Here is a 26,003-nt window from a genome sequence, read left to right as displayed (position 1 = left end):
AATATATCAATGCCGCGATCTTCATTTGTTATATAAATAAGCTACATTGAATGTCGTTTAATTTAGTTTTACATTGATTGGTGGTTGTGATTTCTTTATTCATTTTACGCCATTGTTTCTATAGTTTCTCATAGTCATATATAGTTACGCATATGTGTTTATGATGTATATATAACTACATACGTTGTTGTTATCTCATTAAGCTACAAAATTATACTCATAAGACGAATACAAACGATTCCAGCTCCTTAGTTAGTTATTTTTATTTACCATATACCATACTTTGTTCGCTCTTTTACAATTGTTTCAACAGGCTATCCGGATTAGTTGTTTGTCTCGCATTTAAAAATTTCGCTATGGGATTGTTAAATTGCTTTGCGTTCGTTTTTGGTTTGGTTTCCATTAGCTAGTTGTTGTTGTTGTTTTTGTCTGTTTTATGTGGTTGTTGTCAGTGTTTTATTGTGTAGTATAAATTGTTAAAAATTGCCCAAAAGTTTCAATTCTGGCTCAGCGCGTTTTCAAGTGTTTAAATAGTGTGTTTGCTTTGGTGTTCTTACGTATGTCTTAAGTATCTTTGGTGTCTTTAGTATCTTACGATTTTGATATAAAAGTTTATATAGGCAGGCGTGTGTTTGTGAGTGTGTTTTGTGTGTGTGAGTGTGCCGACTTACAAGCTAGTACACGCTACACATTTATTAACTTACCACTTAATATGTTTGTTTCCTCATCTCATTCCATTTCTTCCTATCTCCATTTATCTCGTTTCCGGTCTTTGATTCGTTCGTTTTTGGACTGGACCTTCCAAGAAGTGCCAAATAGTACAGAATGTACAGTTATACAGTTTACAGTTCGTAGTTTAAGGTACAGCTATGCGAAAAACGAAACAATTGCCAATTTGCATATGTAACCGTGTTAGTTCTGGAGTGCTTGTTGGTGTGTGTGAGTTGTCGTTGTGGGTGTGTGTGTGTGTGGTACAAAAAGATGGCAGCTCTGCATGTAAAGCGTAACGGTTCGTTCAAAAAAAGCGACCACACACTAAAGTATCTCGATACTATATTCGTTAATCGCTTCGTTAATTTCGCAAATCGCGCCAAATGGACAGTTCGGTTACTCAGATTTTTCCGCTCTTCTTTCATATTCTATATGACCTACGCCTCCGATATAAATCCTTTGCTAAAGTTATATATAAACTATTCCGATCTGAAGTATTGACAGTCACAGGCTCTATAAGAAGCGTGCCTTGGTTTTTCGAATTGGTTTCCTCTGCTTTAAATATATATATGTATATATATATATACATCTATTTATGCCTTTTTGTATATACTCAATATGCGTGTATATAATATGTAGTAAGTTTCCCATCTAGATTTAGTTCGTCTTCTCCTCCGCCTCGTGGTGTAAAAAAATGTTCCTCATCCTAAATCTGCATTTTCGATTTTTCCCTTTCTCTCTCTCTCTCTCGGTTTTGGTTTTAAAAGCGTATTTGTACAAACACAAATCGACGAAGGACATTTGTGTGGTTTAACATATAATTTAAACTAGTCGATATCAAAAGTCTTGAGGCGTGCGTGCAGCGTTTCATAGGAGGCCCGTCTCCACATTGTGCTCCGTTCCCAGCGTATTCGGATCGAAGTTCAGTTTCATTTCGCCGGCCAGGACGATTTCCGAGATGCAGCCGACTATGCCGCTGAAGTAGCGCTGGTGCGTGAAGTATCCCACATCCGGCATTCCACCTGGTAAGATGATAATCCTTTAGTATACCATATACAATTACAATATTTCACAGATACCTACCCACATACAGACCGGTGTCCGTGTTCAGCTGGCGGAGTTTACCAGGCGCCCGCAAAGTGACTGTCTTTCTTCCATCCACCTCTAGATAGCCTTCTTGAGAGTTTCTGAAAGAGTATAGTTTGGTTAGCTAGGATATATACATAGTTTAAAGTATTAAAACAATATAGAATGCTATAGTCCAGTTTCCCGACTATCAGATACCCGTTACTCAGCTAGTGGAAGTGCAAACGAGAAATTTTAAAATTTTCTGAAATATCGGAAAAAAGAGAGGAACAATGAAAAAAAAAAAAATGAAAAAAATTCTCTAAAAAACTGCATTCAAATTTAGAAATTTATTTATTTGTAATTTTTTTGTTATTTTTTTTATGTTATGATGTTGTAAAAATTTCAAAAAATGTCCAAAGGCTGAATTCTAAACATCAAAAAAATTAGAAAAAAATTCAACAAAAATAAATTTCTAAATTTGAATGCAGTTCTTTAAAGAATTGCGCCAGAAACATTTAAAGGTATGCCACTTTAAAATACGATTAAGATTAGTTGAGTTATGGAGTTTTGAACTTCAGCCTTGGGACGTTTTGTTAGTTTTTTGAATTTGTACATCATCATAACTCAAAAAAAATTACAAAAAATTAAAAAAAAAAAAATTTCTAAATTTGAATGCAGTTTTTTAGAGAATTGCGCCAGAAACATTTAAAGGTATGCCACTTTAAAATCCGATTAAGATTAGTTGAGTTATGGAGTTTTGAACTTCAGCCTTGGGACATTTTGTTAGTTTTTTGAATTTGTACATCATCATAACTCAAAAAAATAACAAAAAATTGAAAAAAAAATAAATTTCTAAATTTGAATGCAGTTTTTTAGAGAATTGCACCAGAAACATTTAAAGGTATGCCGCTTTAAAATCCGATTAAGAATAGTTGAGTTATGGAGTTTTGAACTTCAGCCTTGGGACGTTTTGTTAGTTTTTTGAATTTGTACATCATAACATCAAAAAAAATTACAAAAAATTGAAAAAAAAATAAATTTCTAAATTTGAATGCAGTTTTTTAGAGAATTGCGCCAGAAACATTTAAAGATATGCCACTTTAAAATCCGATTAAGATTAGTTGAGTTATGGAGTTTTGAACTTCAGCCTTGGGACATTTTGTTAGTTTTTTGAATTTGTACATCATCATAACTCAAAAAAATAACAAAAAATTGAAAAAAAAATAGATTTCTAAATTTGAATGCAGTTTTTTAGAGAATTGCACCAGAAACATTTAAAGGTATGCCGCTTTAAAATCCGATTAAGAATAGTTGAGTTATGGAGTTTTGAACTTCAGCCTTGGGACGTTTTGTTAGTTTTTTGTATTTGTACATCATAACATCAAAAAAAATTACAAAAAATTGAAAAAAAAATAAATTTCTAAATTTGAATGCAGTTTTTTAGAGAATTGCGCCAGAAACATTTAAAGATATGCCACTTTAAAATCCGATTAAGATTAGTTGAGTTTTGAACTTCAGCCTTGGGACGTTTTGTTAGTTTTTTGAATTTGTACATCATAACATCAAAAAAAATTACAAAAAATTGAAAAAAAAATAAATTTCTAAATTTGAATGCAGTTTTTTAGAGAATTGCGCCAGAAACATTTAAAGATATGCCACTTTAAAATCCGATTAAGATTAGTTGAGTTATGGAGTTTTGAACTTCAGCCTTGGGACGTTTTGTTAGTTTTTTGAATTTGTACATCATAACATCAAAAAAAATTACAAAAAATTGAAAAAAAAATAAATTTCTAAATTTGAATGCAGTTTTTTAGAGAATTGCGCCAGAAACATTTAAAGATATGCCACTTTAAAATCCGATTAAGATTAGTTGAGTTATGGAGTTTTGAACTTCAGCCTTGGGACATTTTGTTAGTTTTTGAATTTGTACATCATAACATCAAAAAAAATTACAAAAAATTGAAAAAAAAATAAATTTCTAAATTTGAATGCAGTTTTTTAGAGAATTGCGCCAGAAACATTTAAAGATATGCCACTTTAAAATCCGATTAAGATTAGTTGAGTTATGGAGTTTTGAACTTCAGCCTTGGGACGTTTTGTTAGTTTTTTGAATTTGTACATCATAACATCAAAAAAAATTACAAAAAATTGAAAAAAAAATAAATTTCTAAATTTGAATGCAGTTTTTTAGAGAATTGCGCCAGAAACATTTAAAGATATGCCACTTTAAAATCCGATTAAGATTAGTTGAGTTATGGAGTTTTGAACTTCAGCCTTGGGACATTTTGTTAGTTTTTTGAATTTGTACATCATCATAACTCAAAAAAATAACAAAAAATTGAAAAAAAAATAAATTTCTAAATTTGAATGCAGTTTTTTAGAGAATTGCGCCAGAAACATTTAAAGATATGCCGCTTTAAAATCCGATTAAGAATAGTTGAGTTATGGAGTTTTGAACTTCAGCCTTGGGACGTTTTGTTAGTTTTTTGAATTTGTACATCATAACATCAAAAAAAATTACAAAAAATTGAAAAAAAAATAAATTTCTAAATTTGAATGCAGTTTTTTAGAGAATTGCGCCAGAAACATTTAAAGATATGCCACTTTAAAATCCGATTAAGATTAGTTGAGTTATGGAGTTTTGAACTTCAGCCTTGGGACATTTTGTTAGTTTTTGAATTTGTACATCATAACATCAAAAAAAATTACAAAAAATTGAAAAAAAAATAAATTTCTAAATTTGAATGCAGTTTTTTAGAGAATTGCGCCAGAAACATTTAAAGGTATGCCACTTTAAAATCCGATTAAGATTAGTTGAGTTATGGAGTTTTGAACTTCAGCCTTGGGACATTTTGTTAGTTTTTTGAATTTGTACATCATCATAACTCAAAAAAATAACAAAAAATTGAAAAAAAAATAAATTTCTAAATTTGAATGCAGTTTTTTAGAGAATTGCGCCAGAAACATTTAAAGATATGCCACTTTAAGATCCGATGAAGAATAGTTGAGTTATGGAGTTTTGAACTTCAGCCTTGGGACGTTTTGTTAGTTTTTTGAATTTGTACATCATCATAACTCAAAAAAAATTACAAAAAATTAAAAAAAAAAAAAATTTCTAAATTTGAATGCAGTTTTTTAGAGAATTGCGCCAGAAACATTTAAAGGTATGCCACTTTAAAATCCGATTAAGATTAGTTGAGTTATGGAGTTTTGAACTTCAGCCTTGGGACATTTTGTTAGTTTTTTGAATTTGTACATCATCATAACTCAAAAAAATAACAAAAAATTGAAAAAAAAATAAATTTCTAAATTTGAATGCAGTTTTTTAGAGAATTGCACCAGAAACATTTAAAGGTATGCCGCTTTAAAATCCGATTAAGAATAGTTGAGTTATGGAGTTTTGAACTTCAGCCTTGGGACGTTTTGTTAGTTTTTTGAACTTGTACATCATAACATCAAAAAAAATTACAAAAAATTGAAAAAAAAATAAATTTCTAAATTTGAATGCAGTTTTTTAGAGAATTGCGCCAGAAACATTTAAAGATATGCCACTTTAAAATCCGATTAAGATTAGTTGAGTTATGGAGTTTTGAACTTCAGCCTTGGGACGTTTTGTTAGTTTTTTGAATTTGTACATCATAACATCAAAAAAAATTACAAAAAATTGAAAAAAAAATAAATTTCTAAATTTGAATGCAGTTTTTTAGAGAATTGCGCCAGAAACATTTAAAGATATGCCACTTTAAAATCCGATTAAGATTAGTTGAGTTATGGAGTTTTGAACTTCAGCCTTGGGACATTTTGTTAGTTTTTGAATTTGTACATCATAACATCAAAAAAAATTACAAAAAATTGAAAAAAAAAATAAATTTCTAAATTTGAATGCAGTTTTTTAGAGAATTGCGCCAGAAACATTTAAAGGTATGCCACTTTAAAATCCGATTAAGATTAGTTGAGTTATGGAGTTTTGAACTTCAGCCTTGGGACATTTTGTTAGTTTTTGAATTTGTACATCATAACATCAAAAAAAATTACAAAAAATTGAAAAAAAAAATAAATTTCTAAATTTGAATGCAGTTTTTTAGAGAATTGCGCCAGAAACATTTAAAGGTATGCCACTTTAAAATCCGATTAAGATTAGTTGAGTTATGGAGTTTTGAACTTCAGCCTTGGGACATTTTGTTAGTTTTTTGAATTTGTACATCATCATAACTCAAAAAAATAACAAAAAATTGAAAAAAAAATAAATTTCTAAATTTGAATGCAGTTTTTTAGAGAATTGCACCAGAAACATTTAAAGATATGCCACTTTAAAATCCGATTAAGATTAGTTGAGTTATGGAGTTTTGAACTTCAGCCTTGGGACATTTTGTTAGTTTTTTGAATTTGTACATCATCATAACTCAAAAAAATTACAAAAAATTGAAAAAAAAATAAATTTCTAAATTTGAATGCAGTTTTTTAGAGAATTGCACCAGAAACATTTAAAGGTATGCCGCTTTAAAATCCGATTAAGAATAGTTGAGTTATGGAGTTTTGAACTTCAGCCTTGGGACGTTTTGTTAGTTTTTGAATTTGTACATCATAACATCAAAAAAAATTACAAAAAATTGAAAAAAAAATAAATTTCTAAATTTGAATGCAGTTTTTTAGAGAATTGCGCCAGAAACATTTAAAGATATGCCACTTTAAAATCCGATTAAGATTAGTTGAGTTATGGAGTTTTGAACTTCAGCCTTGGGACATTTTGTTATTTTTTTGAATTAAACATTTTTCATAACATCAAAAAAAATTACAAAAAATTGAAAAAAAAAAAAATTTCTAAATTTGAATGCAGTTTTTTAGAGAATTGCGCCAGAAACATTTAAAGGTATGCCACTTTAAAATCCGATTAAGATTAGTTGAGTTATGGAGTTTTGAACTTCAGCCTTGGGACATTTTGTTAGTTTTTTGAATTTGTACATCATCATAACTCAAAAAAAATTACAAAAAATTGAAAAAAAAATAAATTTCTAAATTGGAATGCAGTTTTTTAGAGAATTGCGCCAGAAACATTTAAAGATATGCCACTTTAAAATCCGATTAAGATTAGTTGAGTTATGGAGTTTTGAACTTCAGCCTTGGGACGTTTTGTTAGTTTTTTGAATTTGTACATCATAACATCAAAAAAAATTACAAAAAATTGAAAAAAAAAAAATTTATAAATTTGAATGCAGTTTTTTAGAGAATTGCGCCAGAAACATTTAAAGGTATGCCACTTTAAAATCCGATTAAGATTAGTTGAGTTATGGAGTTTTGAACTTCAGCCTTGGGACATTTTGTTAGTTTTTTGAATTAAACATTTTTCATAACATCAAAAAATTAAAAAAAATTGAAAAAAAAATAAATTTCTAAATTTGAATGCAGTTTTTTAGAGAATTGCGCCAGAAACATTTAAAGGTATGCCACTTTAAAATCCGATTAAGAATAGTTGAGTTATGGAGTTTTAAACTTCAGCCTTGGGACGTTTTGTTAGTTTTTTGAATTTGGGACGTTTTGTTAGTTTTTTGAATTTGTACATCATCATAACTCAAAAAAATTACAAAAAATTGAAAAAAAAATAAATTTCTAAATTTGAATGCAGTTTTTTAGAGAATTGCGCCAGAAACATTTAAAGATATGCCACTTTAAAATCCGATTAAGATTAGTTGAGTTTTGAACTTCAGCCTTGGGACGTTTTGTTAGTTTTTTGAATTTGTACATCATAACATCAAAAAAAATTACAAAAAATTGAAAAAAAAATAAATTTCTAAATTTGAATGCAGTTTTTTAGAGAATTGCGCCAGAAACATTTAAAGATATGCCACTTTAAAATCCGATTAAGATTAGTTGAGTTATGGAGTTTTGAACTTCAGCCTTGGGACGTTTTGTTAGTTTTTTGAATTTGTACATCATAACATCAAAAAAAATTACAAAAAATTGAAAAAAAAATAAATTTCTAAATTTGAATGCAGTTTTTTAGAGAATTGCGCCAGAAACATTTAAAGATATGCCACTTTAAAATCCGATTAAGATTAGTTGAGTTATGGAGTTTTGAACTTCAGCCTTGGGACATTTTGTTAGTTTTTGAATTTGTACATCATAACATCAAAAAAAATTACAAAAAATTGAAAAAAAAATAAATTTCTAAATTTGAATGCAGTTTTTTAGAGAATTGCGCCAGAAACATTTAAAGATATGCCACTTTAAAATCCGATTAAGATTAGTTGAGTTATGGAGTTTTGAACTTCAGCCTTGGGACGTTTTGTTAGTTTTTTGAATTTGTACATCATAACATCAAAAAAAATTACAAAAAATTGAAAAAAAAATAAATTTCTAAATTTGAATGCAGTTTTTTAGAGAATTGCGCCAGAAACATTTAAAGATATGCCACTTTAAAATCCGATTAAGATTAGTTGAGTTATGGAGTTTTGAACTTCAGCCTTGGGACATTTTGTTAGTTTTTTGAATTTGTACATCATCATAACTCAAAAAAATAACAAAAAATTGAAAAAAAAATAAATTTCTAAATTTGAATGCAGTTTTTTAGAGAATTGCGCCAGAAACATTTAAAGATATGCCGCTTTAAAATCCGATTAAGAATAGTTGAGTTATGGAGTTTTGAACTTCAGCCTTGGGACGTTTTGTTAGTTTTTTGAATTTGTACATCATAACATCAAAAAAAATTACAAAAAATTGAAAAAAAAATAAATTTCTAAATTTGAATGCAGTTTTTTAGAGAATTGCGCCAGAAACATTTAAAGATATGCCACTTTAAAATCCGATTAAGATTAGTTGAGTTATGGAGTTTTGAACTTCAGCCTTGGGACATTTTGTTAGTTTTTGAATTTGTACATCATAACATCAAAAAAAATTACAAAAAATTGAAAAAAAAATAAATTTCTAAATTTGAATGCAGTTTTTTAGAGAATTGCGCCAGAAACATTTAAAGGTATGCCACTTTAAAATCCGATTAAGATTAGTTGAGTTATGGAGTTTTGAACTTCAGCCTTGGGACATTTTGTTAGTTTTTTGAATTTGTACATCATCATAACTCAAAAAAATAACAAAAAATTGAAAAAAAAATAAATTTCTAAATTTGAATGCAGTTTTTTAGAGAATTGCGCCAGAAACATTTAAAGATATGCCACTTTAAGATCCGATGAAGAATAGTTGAGTTATGGAGTTTTGAACTTCAGCCTTGGGACGTTTTGTTAGTTTTTTGAATTTGTACATCATCATAACTCAAAAAAAATTACAAAAAATTAAAAAAAAAAAAAATTTCTAAATTTGAATGCAGTTTTTTAGAGAATTGCGCCAGAAACATTTAAAGGTATGCCACTTTAAAATCCGATTAAGATTAGTTGAGTTATGGAGTTTTGAACTTCAGCCTTGGGACATTTTGTTAGTTTTTTGAATTTGTACATCATCATAACTCAAAAAAATAACAAAAAATTGAAAAAAAAATAAATTTCTAAATTTGAATGCAGTTTTTTAGAGAATTGCACCAGAAACATTTAAAGGTATGCCGCTTTAAAATCCGATTAAGAATAGTTGAGTTATGGAGTTTTGAACTTCAGCCTTGGGACGTTTTGTTAGTTTTTTGAACTTGTACATCATAACATCAAAAAAAATTACAAAAAATTGAAAAAAAAATAAATTTCTAAATTTGAATGCAGTTTTTTAGAGAATTGCGCCAGAAACATTTAAAGATATGCCACTTTAAAATCCGATTAAGATTAGTTGAGTTATGGAGTTTTGAACTTCAGCCTTGGGACGTTTTGTTAGTTTTTTGAATTTGTACATCATAACATCAAAAAAAATTACAAAAAATTGAAAAAAAAATAAATTTCTAAATTTGAATGCAGTTTTTTAGAGAATTGCGCCAGAAACATTTAAAGATATGCCACTTTAAAATCCGATTAAGATTAGTTGAGTTATGGAGTTTTGAACTTCAGCCTTGGGACATTTTGTTAGTTTTTGAATTTGTACATCATAACATCAAAAAAAATTACAAAAAATTGAAAAAAAAAATAAATTTCTAAATTTGAATGCAGTTTTTTAGAGAATTGCGCCAGAAACATTTAAAGGTATGCCACTTTAAAATCCGATTAAGATTAGTTGAGTTATGGAGTTTTGAACTTCAGCCTTGGGACATTTTGTTAGTTTTTGAATTTGTACATCATAACATCAAAAAAAATTACAAAAAATTGAAAAAAAAAATAAATTTCTAAATTTGAATGCAGTTTTTTAGAGAATTGCGCCAGAAACATTTAAAGGTATGCCACTTTAAAATCCGATTAAGATTAGTTGAGTTATGGAGTTTTGAACTTCAGCCTTGGGACATTTTGTTAGTTTTTTGAATTTGTACATCATCATAACTCAAAAAAATAACAAAAAATTGAAAAAAAAATAAATTTCTAAATTTGAATGCAGTTTTTTAGAGAATTGCACCAGAAACATTTAAAGATATGCCACTTTAAAATCCGATTAAGATTAGTTGAGTTATGGAGTTTTGAACTTCAGCCTTGGGACATTTTGTTAGTTTTTTGAATTTGTACATCATCATAACTCAAAAAAATTACAAAAAATTGAAAAAAAAATAAATTTCTAAATTTGAATGCAGTTTTTTAGAGAATTGCACCAGAAACATTTAAAGGTATGCCGCTTTAAAATCCGATTAAGAATAGTTGAGTTATGGAGTTTTGAACTTCAGCCTTGGGACGTTTTGTTAGTTTTTGAATTTGTACATCATAACATCAAAAAAAATTACAAAAAATTGAAAAAAAAATAAATTTCTAAATTTGAATGCAGTTTTTTAGAGAATTGCGCCAGAAACATTTAAAGATATGCCACTTTAAAATCCGATTAAGATTAGTTGAGTTATGGAGTTTTGAACTTCAGCCTTGGGACATTTTGTTATTTTTTTGAATTAAACATTTTTCATAACATCAAAAAAAATTACAAAAAATTGAAAAAAAAAAAAATTTCTAAATTTGAATGCAGTTTTTTAGAGAATTGCGCCAGAAACATTTAAAGGTATGCCACTTTAAAATCCGATTAAGATTAGTTGAGTTATGGAGTTTTGAACTTCAGCCTTGGGACATTTTGTTAGTTTTTTGAATTTGTACATCATCATAACTCAAAAAAAATTACAAAAAATTGAAAAAAAAATAAATTTCTAAATTGGAATGCAGTTTTTTAGAGAATTGCGCCAGAAACATTTAAAGATATGCCACTTTAAAATCCGATTAAGATTAGTTGAGTTATGGAGTTTTGAACTTCAGCCTTGGGACGTTTTGTTAGTTTTTTGAATTTGTACATCATAACATCAAAAAAAATTACAAAAAATTGAAAAAAAAAAAATTTATAAATTTGAATGCAGTTTTTTAGAGAATTGCGCCAGAAACATTTAAAGGTATGCCACTTTAAAATCCGATTAAGATTAGTTGAGTTATGGAGTTTTGAACTTCAGCCTTGGGACATTTTGTTAGTTTTTTGAATTAAACATTTTTCATAACATCAAAAAAATTAAAAAAAATTGAAAAAAAAATAAATTTCTAAATTTGAATGCAGTTTTTTAGAGAATTGCGCCAGAAACATTTAAAGGTATGCCACTTTAAAATCCGATTAAGAATAGTTGAGTTATGGAGTTTTAAACTTCAGCCTTGGGACGTTTTGTTAGTTTTTTGAATTTGGGACGTTTTGTTAGTTTTTTGAATTTGTACATCATCATAACTCAAAAAAATTACAAAAAATTGAAAAAAAAATAAATTTCTAAATTTGAGTGCAGTTTTTTAGAGAATTGCGCCAGAAACATTTAAAGGTATGCCACTTTAAAATCCGATTAAGAATAGTTGAGTTATGGAGTTTTGAACTTCAGCCTTGGGACGTTTTGTTAGTTTTTTGAATTTGTACATCATAACATCAAAAAAAAGTACAAAAAATTGAAAAAAAAATTAATTTATAAATTTGAATGCAGTTTTTTAGAGAATTGCGCCAGGAACATTTAAAGATATGCCACTTTAAAATCCGATTAAGATTAGTTGAGTTATGGAGTTTTGAACTTCAGCCTTGGGACATTTTGTTAGCTTTTTGAATTTGTACATCATCATAACTCAAAAAAATTACAAAAAATTGAAAAAAAAATAAATTTCTAAATTTGAGTGCAGTTTTTTAGAGAATTGCGCCAGAAACATTTAAAGGTATGCCACTTTAAAATCCGATTAAGAATAGTTGAGTTATGGAGTTTTGAACTTCAGCCTTGGGACGTTTTGTTAGTTTTTTGAATTTGTACATCATAACATCAAAAAAAATTACAAAAAATTGAAAAAAAAATTAATTTATAAATTTGAATGCAGTTTTTTAGAGAATTGCGCCAGGAACATTTAAAGATATGCCACTTTAAAATCCGATTAAGATTAGTTGAGTTATGGAGTTTTGAACTTCAGCCTTGGGACATTTTGTTAGTTTTTTGAATTTGTACATCATAACATCAAAAAAAATTACAAAAAATTGAAAAAAAAATAAATTTCTAAATTTGAATGCAGTTTTTTAGAGAATTGCGCCAGAAACATTTAAAGGTATGCCACTTCAAAATCCGATTAAGATTAGTTGAGCTATGGAGTTTTTAGCTTCAGCCCTGGGACATTTCTTTAATTTTTTGAATTCGTACAACATTACGTACAACATCATACAACACAAAAATTACAAAAAAATTAAGTTACAAAATTTTTTTGAATTTTTAGAGAATTACTCTACGAGTATTGGGTATAATCAGGATTTAGAGATTTTATCTATTCGACTTTGGAATACCAATTTATGACCGCAGCTTTTGATTATTTATTCTTATTGACAATGAAGTTCTGGAAACATAACAGATTTAGTGCTCACCTTATGGCTCTCACGCGATGCCACAGGCCATCGCTGACCTTGGTGCCATTGAAACGGATGTCAACCTCACCAGATCCCAAATCATAGCGGAAGTGTAAGTACCTTTATGGGGATACAAATTATATAAATAAGTGCGGAATGGAGATGCCACCTTCCCACTGACCCCTCTTCGATGCCCAGCGAAAGGTAGTCATCGTGTTCCTCCGTCGTTCCCTGGCGTCCCGTCCACAGAATCACGCCGTTCTCCGAGTGCGTCTTGATGCGCAGATTGAGGTCGATACTGTAGCTGATCACCTGGCTCATGGTGTCCGCGTCATTGTAGTGGAAATAGCTGTCGCTGCCGGCGAAGCAAGCTCCGAAATTCTTGCGTACGCCCTGAACCTGCGACTGGTGCTCGGCGGACAGGTCGAACTTCTTCAGAAGACTCCAGTCGGTGTGGGTCTGCGGTGTGCTGGAGGCATGCTGTTCCGGCTGAACTTCCTCACCGCCCTGCATTACTGGCGTCAAAAGCTCATCATCGTTGTAATCGTCGCTGTACTGCGAGGTGTCTTCGTTGGCGGCACCCCCTTCTTGACTGGTTTGAGATGGAAACTGGACCTCTGCCTTCTTGTGACTGGAGTGCGTATTCGAATTGGACATGATGCGCTTCATGTCCTGGGCCAGTTGCTTGCGCTGGTACTCCTCCGTTCCATCAGAGGCGTCAAAGAGCGACTCATCAAACACAAAGGCGTTCTCATCATCTTCGTTGTTGTCACTCGACTTGGGGTTACCCGGGTTGCCGTCCTCAAAGGCCAATGGCATCTGACTGGCCGCCATGGCATCGCCGTACTCCTGCTGCTGCAGACTGGTCACCCAATCATTGTTGTCCTCAAAGGTGAGTATATCGCTGTCGGGGTTCGTCTGGAAACTCTCGTAGTGGGTGGGCAGGCGACTCAGCTTGCGGGCGAAGGCAGCATTGGGCTTCTGGTGGTGCTCGTGCTTGCTGGCATGGTGCTTCCCCGAAAGCCTGGGCTTTGCTTTAGGTGGGCCAGCGGACGTGGAAGTGGCTGGGGCAGTGGTGGTCGTCGGCTGATGCTGCTTCTTGAGCTCCTTCTGCTGCTGTTGCTGCTGCACAAGACGGAATATGATATCATCTTCGATTTCCTCGTTGCTTAGCGCCCCCGCAGTGGCTTCCTCTGACCTCTCAGGAGGAGCTTCAGTGGTTGTGCTGGTGGTTGAGGTGGTGCTTGTGGTCGTGCTGGTGCTCGTGCTCGTGGCAGGGGTTGGCTTATGCAAATTCCTGTGCTTTTTGGAATGCTTCTTGTGCGCCAAGCCAGACACCTTCTTCGCTGCCTCTCCATTGTCCTTCGTCTCGAGGACCTTGGACTTGTGGAGGGCCAGCTCGGGCAGCTGCTCGGGCGGCACCTCGGCGGCCTTGTTGCAGCGCTCGTTGTGGATGCTGCAGCGGCACTCGTAGCTCTCCATTTGAGGCACGCACTCCGCCAGGGGGCCGCACGGTCGTGCCACACAGGCGTGGGGGCAGTTGCCGATGTTGCTGCCACCCAAAGCCTCCGCCACAATGCCCAGCGAGTGGCCATTGATGTCGATCTGTGAGTGGTGAACAATGGTAGACAATGGGATTGAAAGCGGAAATGGGATGTGTACCACCTACCCTCTGGATGCAGCCAACGAAGAAGGGTTTGTACTTGAGGTCCAGAGGCAGACGGTCCACGTGGTTAACGCCTCCCACAAACAGATTCTGGTCCAGCGACAAGTGCCAGAAGCCGTTCGATGAAATGGTCAAGACCTCCTGATGCTTGTCCACCTAGGGAATCGAAAATCAATAGGTGGGTAAAGGAAGTTGAAGGACCGCGAGGACTCCCTACCTTGAGCACCGCCAGCCGAGCTGTTCGAGAGATCTTGATGGTGTGCCACTGACCCAAACTGAGAGAATGTTCGCTCCTGGGAAGAAAAATCGTATATTTAATTTCAGATGCTTCATAAATGTGACCTAATACGGCTGTAGTACTCACCGCACTAAAGCTGGTCCACTGCCGAGATCAAAGGCGAACTCCACAAAGCCGTCGTTGAGGTAGAGGGCTATAAAGTCTCCTCGATGCTCTGGACCTGAGTACAGGATCAAGCCATCTGCCTGCTCGGGCTTCAGGGTCACCTTTAGCTCCAACCAAATAAGGGCACTATCACCCAGTGGAGCGTAGCGCAGGAAAGATGAGCCATTGAAGGCGGGAACCTAAGAGATGGTGGGTATTTGGATAACCGAATGGCTAAAAGATATTTCAAAGAACACCTACCTGTAGATCCATTCGAATCTCACACAAATCTCCAACAAATCCTATTGGACATAGGCATATAGCGCCCTGATCTGAAGGTAGGCACTTGCCACCATGCTGGCAAGGATACCTCACACACTTGTCAGTGGAGCAGTCCTCTGTGGGACGTTGTTAATATAGAAGGCTGTTTGAAACTCTATTAATCACAACTTACGTATATCGAAGCCATTGATGACATCGCCCAAGGGATGCTCTGTGAACTTGTAGTCATGTTCGTTGGCCACAAAGCGACGAATGCAGCCGGCGAATCCCTCGGCCAGAGGTAGACGCTTGGCCAATCCAGTTATGTTGCCAATTCCACCCAGAAAAACTGGTTCCCGGAATGTAATCCGTGAGAATAGTCCCTGAAAGAGTACAGCTCATGTACGAAAAGGTTTTCTAACTCTGCCAAGGACAACTTACATTGGATCTTCCCTGGACCTTGGTGCCATGATTGAGTACCAACCAGGCATCCCATCGATGACGGTAGATGATCACCGAGTTCCATTCGTTCAGCAGGATGGTCTCCCGAGATCGAACGCTGCCTACGCCGGAACCGCAGTCAAACCAGAACTCCACAAAGCCCTTGTTTAGTAGCAGGGCCATGAAGTCGCCGGTGAGATCATCGCGCTCTCCGCTCAGCAGTATAATGCCGTCAAAGGACTCTGGACGGAATTCGATGCGCAGTTGAACGTGCTTGTAGGCGCCATGGAGTGCCGGAAATGCTAGCCAGGATCTCTTGGCGAAACGCGGAACATGTGCCCGTATATCTGTGGCCATTCACAAAAGTAACCATGTTAACTTTAACAAGATTTGCTCCTTCGAGGATCCACTCACCTTCCTGGCAGCCAGTGCCCGTTTTGCCAAAGGGACAAAGACAACGAGAGCTGGCGGCAGTTGCCTCCAAGGCACAGATTCCATCGGAACCACAATCCAGACTGCATGTGGGAGTGCTTCTGCAGTTGGAAGAGTTGATTAAACTACATTAAATTAGTTTTAAAGTACTTTTCCAGCTTTCACAACCAGCATGTACGCATCTAAGTTCGCACAATTTCTGCATACCAAAGTTCAACATGACCAACAAAGAAATACTTTTGGAAAGGCCAAAGGATTTCGCCCACCCAAATTGCTTAAGGAATGTCCCACCCCCAACCCCAAGTAATACTCGTACATTGCTATGACCCACCTGTCTGTTGTCATGGCTGCTCCCACTGCAGCCGGTTCCGCTGCTGATATGTTCTCAAGTCGGTTGCTCTCCCTCGTGATATGCATTTGGACCTTGTTGCTGGTTGCGTTTGGGTACTTCCTGCGGTTCTTGGCCGTGTTAGTATTGCTTGTCTGCTGATATGTTTGCGATTTGCTGTTGCGTCTTAAGTTTAATTGATTATTGTTGACATCGTCGTAGACGGACATGTCCGACTTGTAGCCGTAGCTATAGTCATCGCTGGCGTCACCCTCGCCATAGTCCACATCGACTCGGTTCCTGGGCGCCCTGGTGGGGGATCTCCTTGTGGTCGTGGTCCTCGTGGTTGTGCTGGCGGTTGCCCTTGGGGTGCTTCTGCTGGGAGTCGGGGGCATTGAGACGGGCCGTGCCGTGCTGGCCGCCTTGAAGTCGGCCACATCCTGCTCCTGGCCCTCGGACTCCGAGTTGAAGTTGATGCTCTCCGCTGATATGTAGTAATCGTTTGAATTGACTTTCTGTTGCTGTTGCTGCTGCTGCTGTTGCTGAAGATTCAGCGATTGCTGCTTCTGCTCCTGTGTCTCCGAGTTGCTGTCCTCCAGTTCGCCATAATCGTAGCTGTCGCCCTCGGATCCGGACTCATCCTCTGCGTTTTCATTGCCCGCCGGCGAAGCGGATTGCGAGGCGGATAGGGCGAACGTGGACTTGGCCATCGCCTTGCCACCATCGTCGTTCGCCAGCTTGGCGCTGAACGAGGCGCCCTTCTGGTAGAGCACATCCTCGTCCGACTTGCCACGCCCATCCAAACTGTTGGACGTGGCGTTAATTACTGGAAAATCGAATTGGATCGGGTTACGGAATGCAACCGTTTTAATTAAATTCAGCGAGTGAGCGGGACAAATGCATGCTTTTTAATACATTAATTTCCTCATTAATAAAAAAATCTACGACCAAAAATTAAATATTCCCAACTCAATAATTACGGCTAACTGAGGGCAACAACAAAAACGTGATCCTAGCTACATCGATATTATTTTAAATTAGAACGCCGCTTGACCAACAATAACTGATTGTATTTCATGTAATTTTTTCAACACATTGTCCAAAACGCACGAATTACATGCAAAATACACGCAGACGTAAAATAATACCGAGTAAGAACACAAAAATATCAATTTGTCGACCAGCCGGGGGGCATCAACATTTCGGAGCCGAGCATTGCAAAATTGCAAAATTGCAAATTCCCCAAACAAGTCGTTGCCAAATATAAATAGCACCAGAGCACGGGAAGGGGGAGTACTCATCCCGCCCTCTCTGATGCCAGTGCCATCCATTACAGGTGATTTCCAAATAATAACCGAAATGCCAAATCAATTTTGTGGCCTGGCGCTAGAAACCTGCATCCATGCACCACATACATACTCGCATATCTGCATATACATAGCAGTATATCCCCAATCCCATCCAGAACGCACCTTGACAGCTGTAACCGTTCTTGTTCAGCTCGTAGCCCTCGATGCAGTCGCACTCGTACATTCCATCGTGGATCTCGTAGCATAGCTGTTCGCAGGGGCTGGTGTGTCCACAGTGGCCTGTTTTTCGTGGGTGGAGCGGAAAGAGCGTGGTGGAGGGTTTTTAGTGGGATTGTTCAGTTAGCATTGTGGCATATTCGAGTAGAAGGGAGTGATAAGGGGCGATAAGGGGGCAATAAGGGCGGGGGCAACTTTTCGGTCGAGCCGAGTCGTTTCAGTTCGGTTCATAATTTCAGTTCACTTCAGTTGAGTTTAGTTGAGTGTCCCGTCTGCCTGTCTACGCCTACGTCCATGTCTCCTCCGTTTATTCCTGCTACGAGGTGTGGGTGTGTGTGTGTGTGATCCTGGGTGTGACCGACGTGTCCGCAATAAATTCTAATAAGCTTTAAGGACTTTGGGCCTGGTTTCGTTTCGGTCTGCTCCTGACTTTCGGGCATACGTTTTCCGTAATTTACTGCTGGCCATGGCAGCATTTCAAATGCACCAACCCACCTACCCACCGACCCACCTTCGCCATCTTCGCCATCTGACCGCACAAATTCATAATGACTACTTAAATAACTCGGCTGGGCGATAGTTCTGCTTGGCTGTTTTTAGTGGGTAATGGAAAAGTTTTTCGTACCCAGTTCGATGGCAATTTAAATGCAAATTCTATAGGCAGGAGGCGGATGAAAATCACGGCACATTTGGGCTTGCATTCTTGCCGCTCACTTGACACCGAAATTGTGCCAGAGCAGAGGAGGAAATGGCTGGGAAAACATTCGAAAAGGGAAAGGAAGGGAAAGAAAAGTAAAACATTACAAGCATTACGCATACGCCCGAGTGGCCCGGCACTTACGTCACACATTGTATTAAATGGAACGAACGCAGAGGCACTTTCTGAAGATGGAGACACGAACACGTCAGCTACTCTGTTAAAGTGCCATCAAAAGGAGGATGGAACGGACAGGGGCGTAGATGGGGCAGGATTCACAGGGGATGGCTGGGCGTGCGCCATTCTGGACAAAGCTTGTGCATGCATGCAGACTTGCTAGTTGATTAAGCAACTGTGGGAACGATTAAAGTGCACTGGACACACAAACCCATTTGCATATGCACACTGCACACAAGAGCGCTGGCTTCGGTCACACAGGACCTATCCCCCGTTTATCCTTGTTGAAAACTCCTTTGCCCGCCGGCCGTGCATTGCGTATTCAAATTGAAATTGAAAAATCGCATTTTGTATGCAATTGAAATCGAAGTGTCAGCAGCACACACATCAGCATCGTCGCCAATGACAGATTCGCCCCCATTGGTCCTGGAAATATGACAACAGCCATTGCACAACTTTCACCTTCCCGCATCGCCTCGCCCTCATCATCAGCCGTTCGTTTGGGTTCGGTTTTTCTGGTTTCCTGGTTTACTGGTTTCCTGGTCTTTGGCCCCTACGCTCACGCATAATTAAGTCGCTCATTAATGTCAAATGCCGCACAATAGTGCCTCGTTTATTGATATGTCGAAAGGGTTGGGGGCGGTAAAGTGGGGTAGGGCTCTTCAAAGTTGAATTGCCCGTGCCAAATATCGAACTTGAAGTGCTGGAAATTTCCGCAATTAGGCCCCTGGCACAGTCACATGGGCAGGGGTGGGGGCGGGGGCGGGGCGTGATTCATTTGGGGGTTCGGTTTCTGTCAAACGCACCTTGAAAGGCCGCCTCCTCCGGCTCCGGGATCGCACCCACTGCAATGCTGGCCGACGATAGTGATGATAGCACCAGGAGGAGCCACACGCAGACGACTCGGCAGTGGTGATGGTGATGCTTTGAAGTTGACATGCTGCACTCTGTCCACAGGTGGGCGCAACGGGGCGTATACTTGGTGCGGCGAAGGGTTCCCTCTGCTTTCTTTCGGCGCTCAATTCAGTTGGCTTCGACGACAGATGGTAGTGGTGCTCTGCTCGCTGGCGTTCCAGTTCCAATTGCGATTGCGATTCCGAGTCCTTTGGCCATCAGCCAGCGGCGAGCATGGAGCGTGCATGCGTCTCGACGTTGCCTCCGCGACTGTTGCTCCTAGTCCTGCCGCCAGTCCTTGTGCCCGAGTCCCAGCACCTGAAAGTACCAGCACACACAAGAACACACACAGAAACGCGACACAAGCGCGCAATTAGTAGGCGGCAAAAGCAGAGGCAAGAGAGCTCAAGCCGACGCAAACGCAAATCAAGTGGTCATTATAATACAACCACAAATTGCTAAACACGCAGTGGCCAAATGGAACACCGCCGGGGAACCAGGTTTCGTGGATTGGTGCGGGGGGTAAGCAAGAAGTATACACTAAAAAAATAAACTGGAGTTAAATACGGGGGGTATTAGGGAGTTAGTTGTATTTATTAGTTATGGGATTTGATATGATATGATTTTATGTTATATTAGTGACATGTTTAACTAATCTTGCACTTCATAAATTATAAAAGGCCCTTTGTTCACAACCCAAAAATAGTTCAAAAATAATCAAAATATAAGCAGGGACCATTGCAATAGCCAAATCAAAGGCCTTCGAATTATTTCCTCTCGTTCCACAGAATCATACCTAATTTCTCTCCCTGTAGACAGGAGCATAGGCTTGAGTTCTGGCATGATTCATGGCGTTAGTAAAATCAATAGGAGCCACCATGGCAACGCCGCCACAACAAATAGACAAAGCCCCACATCAAGCGTGGCCACTCCTACACATTACCCAAACCCCACCCATCAGGCACCAGCACCACCCATTCCACCTACTTTGAGCAGCCCACCTGCCAACTGGCGTCCTACCTTAAGCCAAATACTGTGTGGCCAAGTAATTAGAAATCAATACGAGCACAATTCGGCAAAGTGTCTACCCTGCATAGCAAAATAGCTGGGCATGGGCATAGATACTTGCCGCAGGCAGCAGCAGTAGTTGATGGAAAAATCGAAGACGCAAAGAAATCCAAGTTTTCTTTGCCCATTTTCGGGCCTTTTCGTTGGCCAATTTTAAATTGAAATGTCAGATGTCTGCAAGATGGAAGGAAAATGCGTGCAAATGTTATTAGGCACACACACACACACACATGCACACCCATCTCCCTTCTCACTCTTGCTTCCTTCTCCTGTCTCTCTCTAGCCCCGTACTGCTATCTCTTTCGCTGGCATCGCACTTAACCCGTGCTCGAGAAATGTGTAGCATACTTACTGGGGCAAACATTGCAACCGCAGCATCTCCGCTGTTTCGGTTTTTGCTCTGCTGTTCTGCTCCGTTCTGTTCCTTTCGCCCCACTCTTTGTTTTTCTGACGTTATTTATTTATACTCTTTGGTGCCCCACTGGGGCATGAGGCATCCAGATTCAGGAAGTCCCCCAGACGACCGGATGTTTGATTTGATTAATTAAGCTAAACCAACTGGAAGTTGCTTCTATTAACTGTTTGTGCTGATGTTGCTTTATTTCGGTGTTTTATTCATTTACAATGTACTCCGTGCTAGATAAAAATAGATACAAATAGATGCATGTGTTGCATCAGTTTTTTAACGAAGAATGAGTTTTCTTTAGATGAACCTTCCGAAGATATCAGCTCCTTGTCCATAAGACGTTGAATCTTAACTGAATTCTTTGATTTAGGGATTTTTTTATATTTTCTTATAAAATTATGCTTGCCAAGCAAACGACTCATTGATCATTCTATATAACTTATGATTTTCAAAGCCTATAATGTAAAAACCTCAAATGTTTATATAAACATTCTAATGTAATTACGTACGACTTTGACCTTTTATCTACCGATCTGTAAGCTTTGTGTAGTTCAACAGAACAAAAACTTTTTGGAAAATAGCTTGTATCTGAAAAGGTCAAGAAATCAATAGAACCACCTTACTTGTTTTCTATATGAATCACTTTTAATGGCTTCCAAAGACCAAAATGAAAGGTAGTGTAAGCCTGCAATCGCTGTTGGAAACCCCTTGTAAGCGTACTATATATTTTTATGGCAATTTTCATATGCCTGCGCTTAAAATCGCGTTGACTGCCTGCGGCCTCGGGAGGTTTTCCCCAACCTCCACCCCTTACCCTCCCCTTTCCTCCACTCATTTCCCTTTGGGGCTTTCCTTTGCTGTATTAGTGTGTGTGCGTATGAGTGGGTAAGCACTCGCAATGGTTGTGCGTGCAAGAAAAGTTTTTGCTTTTTTTTATAAGTTTGACGTAAGGCTAAAAAACCCATCGCCATTCCGCACTGTCTCAACTTGAGTCAGTCGAGGTCTCGTTTTTCGTATTTTATTTATTTACTTTTTTTTTTGTTTTTCGGGGGCGACCAAATGTTGCCGTATTCATTTATATCGATTTTTCCACCTTGGCTATTTACCCACACTCTCGACACACACAGCCACACACACACACAGACACACACAGCCACACACACACACACACGCAGACGGTGCAGAGAGGTTGACATACTACCCACATACTTCTTTTCTTTTTGTACGTTTGTATCTGCACACTCTGTACGTTATATTTTCGCATTTCTTTCATTCGGGATATCCCCACTGCCAACCCGTTTTTGTAGTGTTTTCTCCATTTTCAATTTTTTTTTTTTTTTTTTGCATTTTTATTGCGTTTTTAATGGCATTTCTTTCCGGTACAACGCCTCCGAATGGCCAGCAATGTAGAATGTGGAAACCCGTCGCCCAGAATTCACTTTTGTGTGGGTGCCGTGCGGGGGATTCCCCGCTATCCGTGCTCCTTTTTCCCATTCGAGAACTCGAAATGCATGCCGTCGATGTGTGGATGGAAAACTCATTATTCAGGTAAGCAGCGGCACAAAAACGTGAGCTCATTTGCCTGGAAAATGCGACCTCAGGAACTAATTAGAACGCATGGGTATCGAACTTCATAATAGGCAATCGTTCAACAGCAACAACGAGCCGTTCAACATTCTCGACAATCGTCAATATCCATTGTTAACTTTCTCGTTTTGAGAATAAGTTGATCCACCCAATTAGCCTAATGGACAAAGATGAGTGCTCCAAGTGGCAGTGATTTAATTACACAATTAAAAGCTCATTGGGCAGCGGCCTTTCATCGTCGATGTCTGATATCCGATAGTTGACTCTACGGAATCCATATTCGTCGCTCGGCTCATTTATCACAGATTACCGACTTTCATTTGAGTCGAGTGAAGGCTGCGGCATAAAGTTTATGCATCGTAAATCGTAAACTCAAAACTTTCGCCCACTAGATACTACGTGACCACCAAGTGAGGCGGAATTTTTCATCTGCGGGAATACTCTGGTATTCCAAACAGACCACAACAAATGATCAAATTGCTCTGGAGAGTCGCAAACTTTTGTCCAGAGATATGCCCAAAAACTATGGGGTTTGCAGTGAAAGTGAGTCGGAGCCGGATAAGTGGTAAACGAATTATTTGCATGCGCATAAAGTGTTGCCTGCTTTTGAGCGTTCTGGCCAAGTGTCCTTTGTGGTTGAAAAACGAAGGGGATAAGCCTAAGCCCCCGTTGCTTTTCAATTATTAAGGAGCGCTGCTCTCGATGCCATGGCTAGTTTATTGATTCAAAAGGCAAACAAGGCCAAACAAAATGGCTTCCAGCGGAATAATATCCATAGCTGATGTCACGCAAAAACTTTATACAGAAAGCCAATACAGGGGAAATCCCCGAGCGCACTGAATCGAAATCAGAATCACAACCTCAGAGCGGAAAAGTTAAGTTGGAAATGAAACGAAACAAAACAAAGTAGAGCGAATACGCAAACTAAAACTAAAACAGAAGCAGCGAAATACAATAAAAGCTGGCCAAAAGAAATGGAAACAGGAGCGGAAAACAGAAAACAGAAGCTGATTCCTATACAGCAGCCAAACACAAAGGGAAAACGTTGGTCCGGCAATAAATTGTGTTTTTATAAGGCAGGTAAATAGAGCACAAAATCCGAGGAGGGCCAATTGGGTGGCCAGCAACCACAAAATACACGGAAACACAGAAAAAACAAGGCGCATCTTGAGGGTAGGAACTCGAATCAACTCGATTCACGCATGCCACACTTCTGACTCCCCGAAACTGGCCAAAATGACAGGCAAGAGACAGCCGAGCGACCACAGTGGAGATACGCTAATTGGGCTAATCTCCGTCGCTATTCCTGCGCATTGAGGCAGTTTTATGGGAAGCCTTAAGGGTACGACCTATTTAAAAGGGGGAAAGGGAACCGGTGAATTACTCTGTAATTTTATTTCAACACGAAATCTGATAAAACGACCTTCTTACTAACTTTATTTTTATAGAGAATATTACTTAAAAGCACGAAGTCTTATGACTATTAACTCTACCCCAAGCTGCACGATGAAGAAATTATACAAAATCATAAAAATTCACTACAATAACTGAATGTCATATATAGAGTATTTTATTTGTTTTAGTTGGGATTTAGGCAATTAGCAAATAAAATGCAGCCAATTCACTTCAATAGTTGCGCGACTGGAAATATAAACTAATTGACAACATGTGTCTATTATTAACTTAAGCTACTATCTGAACCGGGTGTTTTAATTGACTTAAAGAATTGGATTACTAAAAACAAATGCATTTACTGCTTACATATATGTTTTTGGGCGAAAACTGTTTCTTTTGTAAACAGTTCTTACAGGTTTTTGGTAATCAAATAAAAGCTATCAATAAAAACATGTGAATCAAAACAAGATCAACGAGAATTTTGTGCTGTTTTTAGAAGTATGCATTTAATAAATATGATTGTATGATGCACTATGATGATAAGCAAAACATCATAAAAAGAAAAACACAGACTCAGAAAAACACAGAAAGTAAGAACAATACTTTTAAGTTAGCCTGCCGCAACTGAATCCAATTTAGAAATAAAATAAATATTAGTTTCGTTTTCCGACGGATGGTAAATCAATAACACGACATGTGTTATTTAAAAATTGATAAGGATTTCATTCTTAAGCTGTCTTTCGTGCCAATCAAATCAAACTGGTTTTAGTTTTGGGAAATGGGTGGCTTGAAGCGCACTATCCCAAGTTTCCACTGTAATAGCCTTGAGGTTTGGCGCGTTTTTTTCATGGGGCTTATCCTGCCTGCGCTTTGAGTGCTTAGACATCGGCCCAACGTCGCACTAAATATATATCCTCCTATATATCCTGCTATATATGCTGCTGTATGCGGGACGCGGGCCTAATTTATGGCGAATTCGCAGGTGCGCGTTTTACTTGAGAGCTGTCAAAGACCGCGTTCCTCGCCACAACGGCAACAAAGGCAACAGCAACAACAAAGTAATTTCCCCCGCAAGGACCCAAGGACTAAAACAAAAGCACACACATATATTCTCACTCAGCTCGAGGGAGTGTGTGTGTGTGTGTATGTTTGTGTGGGAGTGGGCGATTTTATGTGAGTGCTTCTGTGTGCGTGTGGGTGGAAAAGGGGAACTCCCCCAAAGACTTTTGAACTGCTGGCGATGTGAACGAACTGGTAATTATCAACATCATCATTGCAACTTTAGTTTGACCCAAAAATCGCAATAAATAAATAAAAGTGGTGCGTGTGCGTGTGAGTGAGTGCCTGTGCTTGTGTATGTGTATGGATGGATGTATGGATATGTATGGATGTGGGTGTGAGGGCAGTGGAGTGGCCACTTGAAGTTCGGTAGCCACATAAATTTCCATTATTTCATTTCGCTATTTTACGTCTCCTTAAAGTACACGCACACACACACACACATGCCCAGATGAAATCCTTACGCTTGCTGTTGCTCCTGCTGCTCCTCTTCTTGCTCAACTGCCTCTGGCTTCGTCCTCGCTGATTTCTGATTCCCTCTCTCCTCTCCGCTCCTCCTGCGACTCCTCTTCCACTGGCCTGTGCTTTATTTTTCGGCGTTCAGCGATTTTCGTGGTATTTACATTTACACACTCCTGCACACCCACACACTCTCACTCACTGGGGAGACTCACTCACACTCACACTGACACATTCAGCTGTCGTATAAGCTGACTTTCACATTGCACTTACGATTTTTCGATCGGAGCACTTGAAAATCGACAATTATGGGTGAATTTCCACGCTTTGGCTAGTTTCCTGCAATGGCTATATAGCTTATTCGTTGTGCGACGGTGTGTGTATGTATTATTTTGGTTGTATCCTGCGAGCGTATGTCTGATGGCGGATACGGATGATTTCTGGCGTTTCTAGCGATTCCGTTTGTTTTTCGTGGAGCGTAACGTTTTTACACTCTAATTGACGGGAGACTACTGAGCGTATGACAGTCGATTTGGTATGGAAAAGCCACTTG

General features: G+C 37.9%; 1 protein-coding gene across 4 annotated transcripts; it reads right to left on the bottom strand.

The window, feature by feature from the left end:
- Positions 1-1,144: 1,144 nt before the first annotated feature.
- LOC6548773 (pikachurin) lies at positions 1,145-26,003 on the bottom strand. Of its 4 annotated transcripts, none has more exons than XM_026980409.1 (15): positions 25,456-26,003; positions 19,389-19,794; positions 17,655-17,771; positions 16,186-17,008; positions 15,837-15,979; positions 15,423-15,769; positions 15,175-15,364; positions 14,982-15,118; positions 14,703-14,920; positions 14,556-14,631; positions 14,342-14,494; positions 12,854-14,277; positions 12,691-12,792; positions 1,795-1,898; positions 1,145-1,733 (listed from the first exon to the last, which is right to left on the bottom strand). In XM_026980409.1, the coding sequence occupies exons 2-15, from the start codon at positions 19,519-19,521 to the stop codon at positions 1,579-1,581; spliced, it is 4,122 nt and encodes a 1,373-aa protein (XP_026836210.1). In that variant the 5' UTR covers positions 19,522-19,794; positions 25,456-26,003; the 3' UTR covers positions 1,145-1,578. The 4 variants fall into 4 exon arrangements, with proteins under 4 accessions (XP_026836210.1, XP_001975428.1, XP_026836209.1 ...); XM_001975392.3 differs by having other exon boundaries at positions 15,837-15,955; XM_026980408.1 differs by having other exon boundaries at positions 25,724-26,003.

The sequence above is a fragment of the Drosophila erecta genome, unplaced genomic scaffold (genome assembly GCF_003286155.1).
Source record: "Drosophila erecta strain 14021-0224.00,06,07 unplaced genomic scaffold, DereRS2 tig00000092-arrow-pilon, whole genome shotgun sequence".
Classification (NCBI taxonomy): Eukaryota; Metazoa; Arthropoda; class Insecta; order Diptera; family Drosophilidae; genus Drosophila; species Drosophila erecta.
Note: the sequence above shows the minus strand (reverse complement) of the source record. Positions and strands in the feature narration are given on the sequence as shown.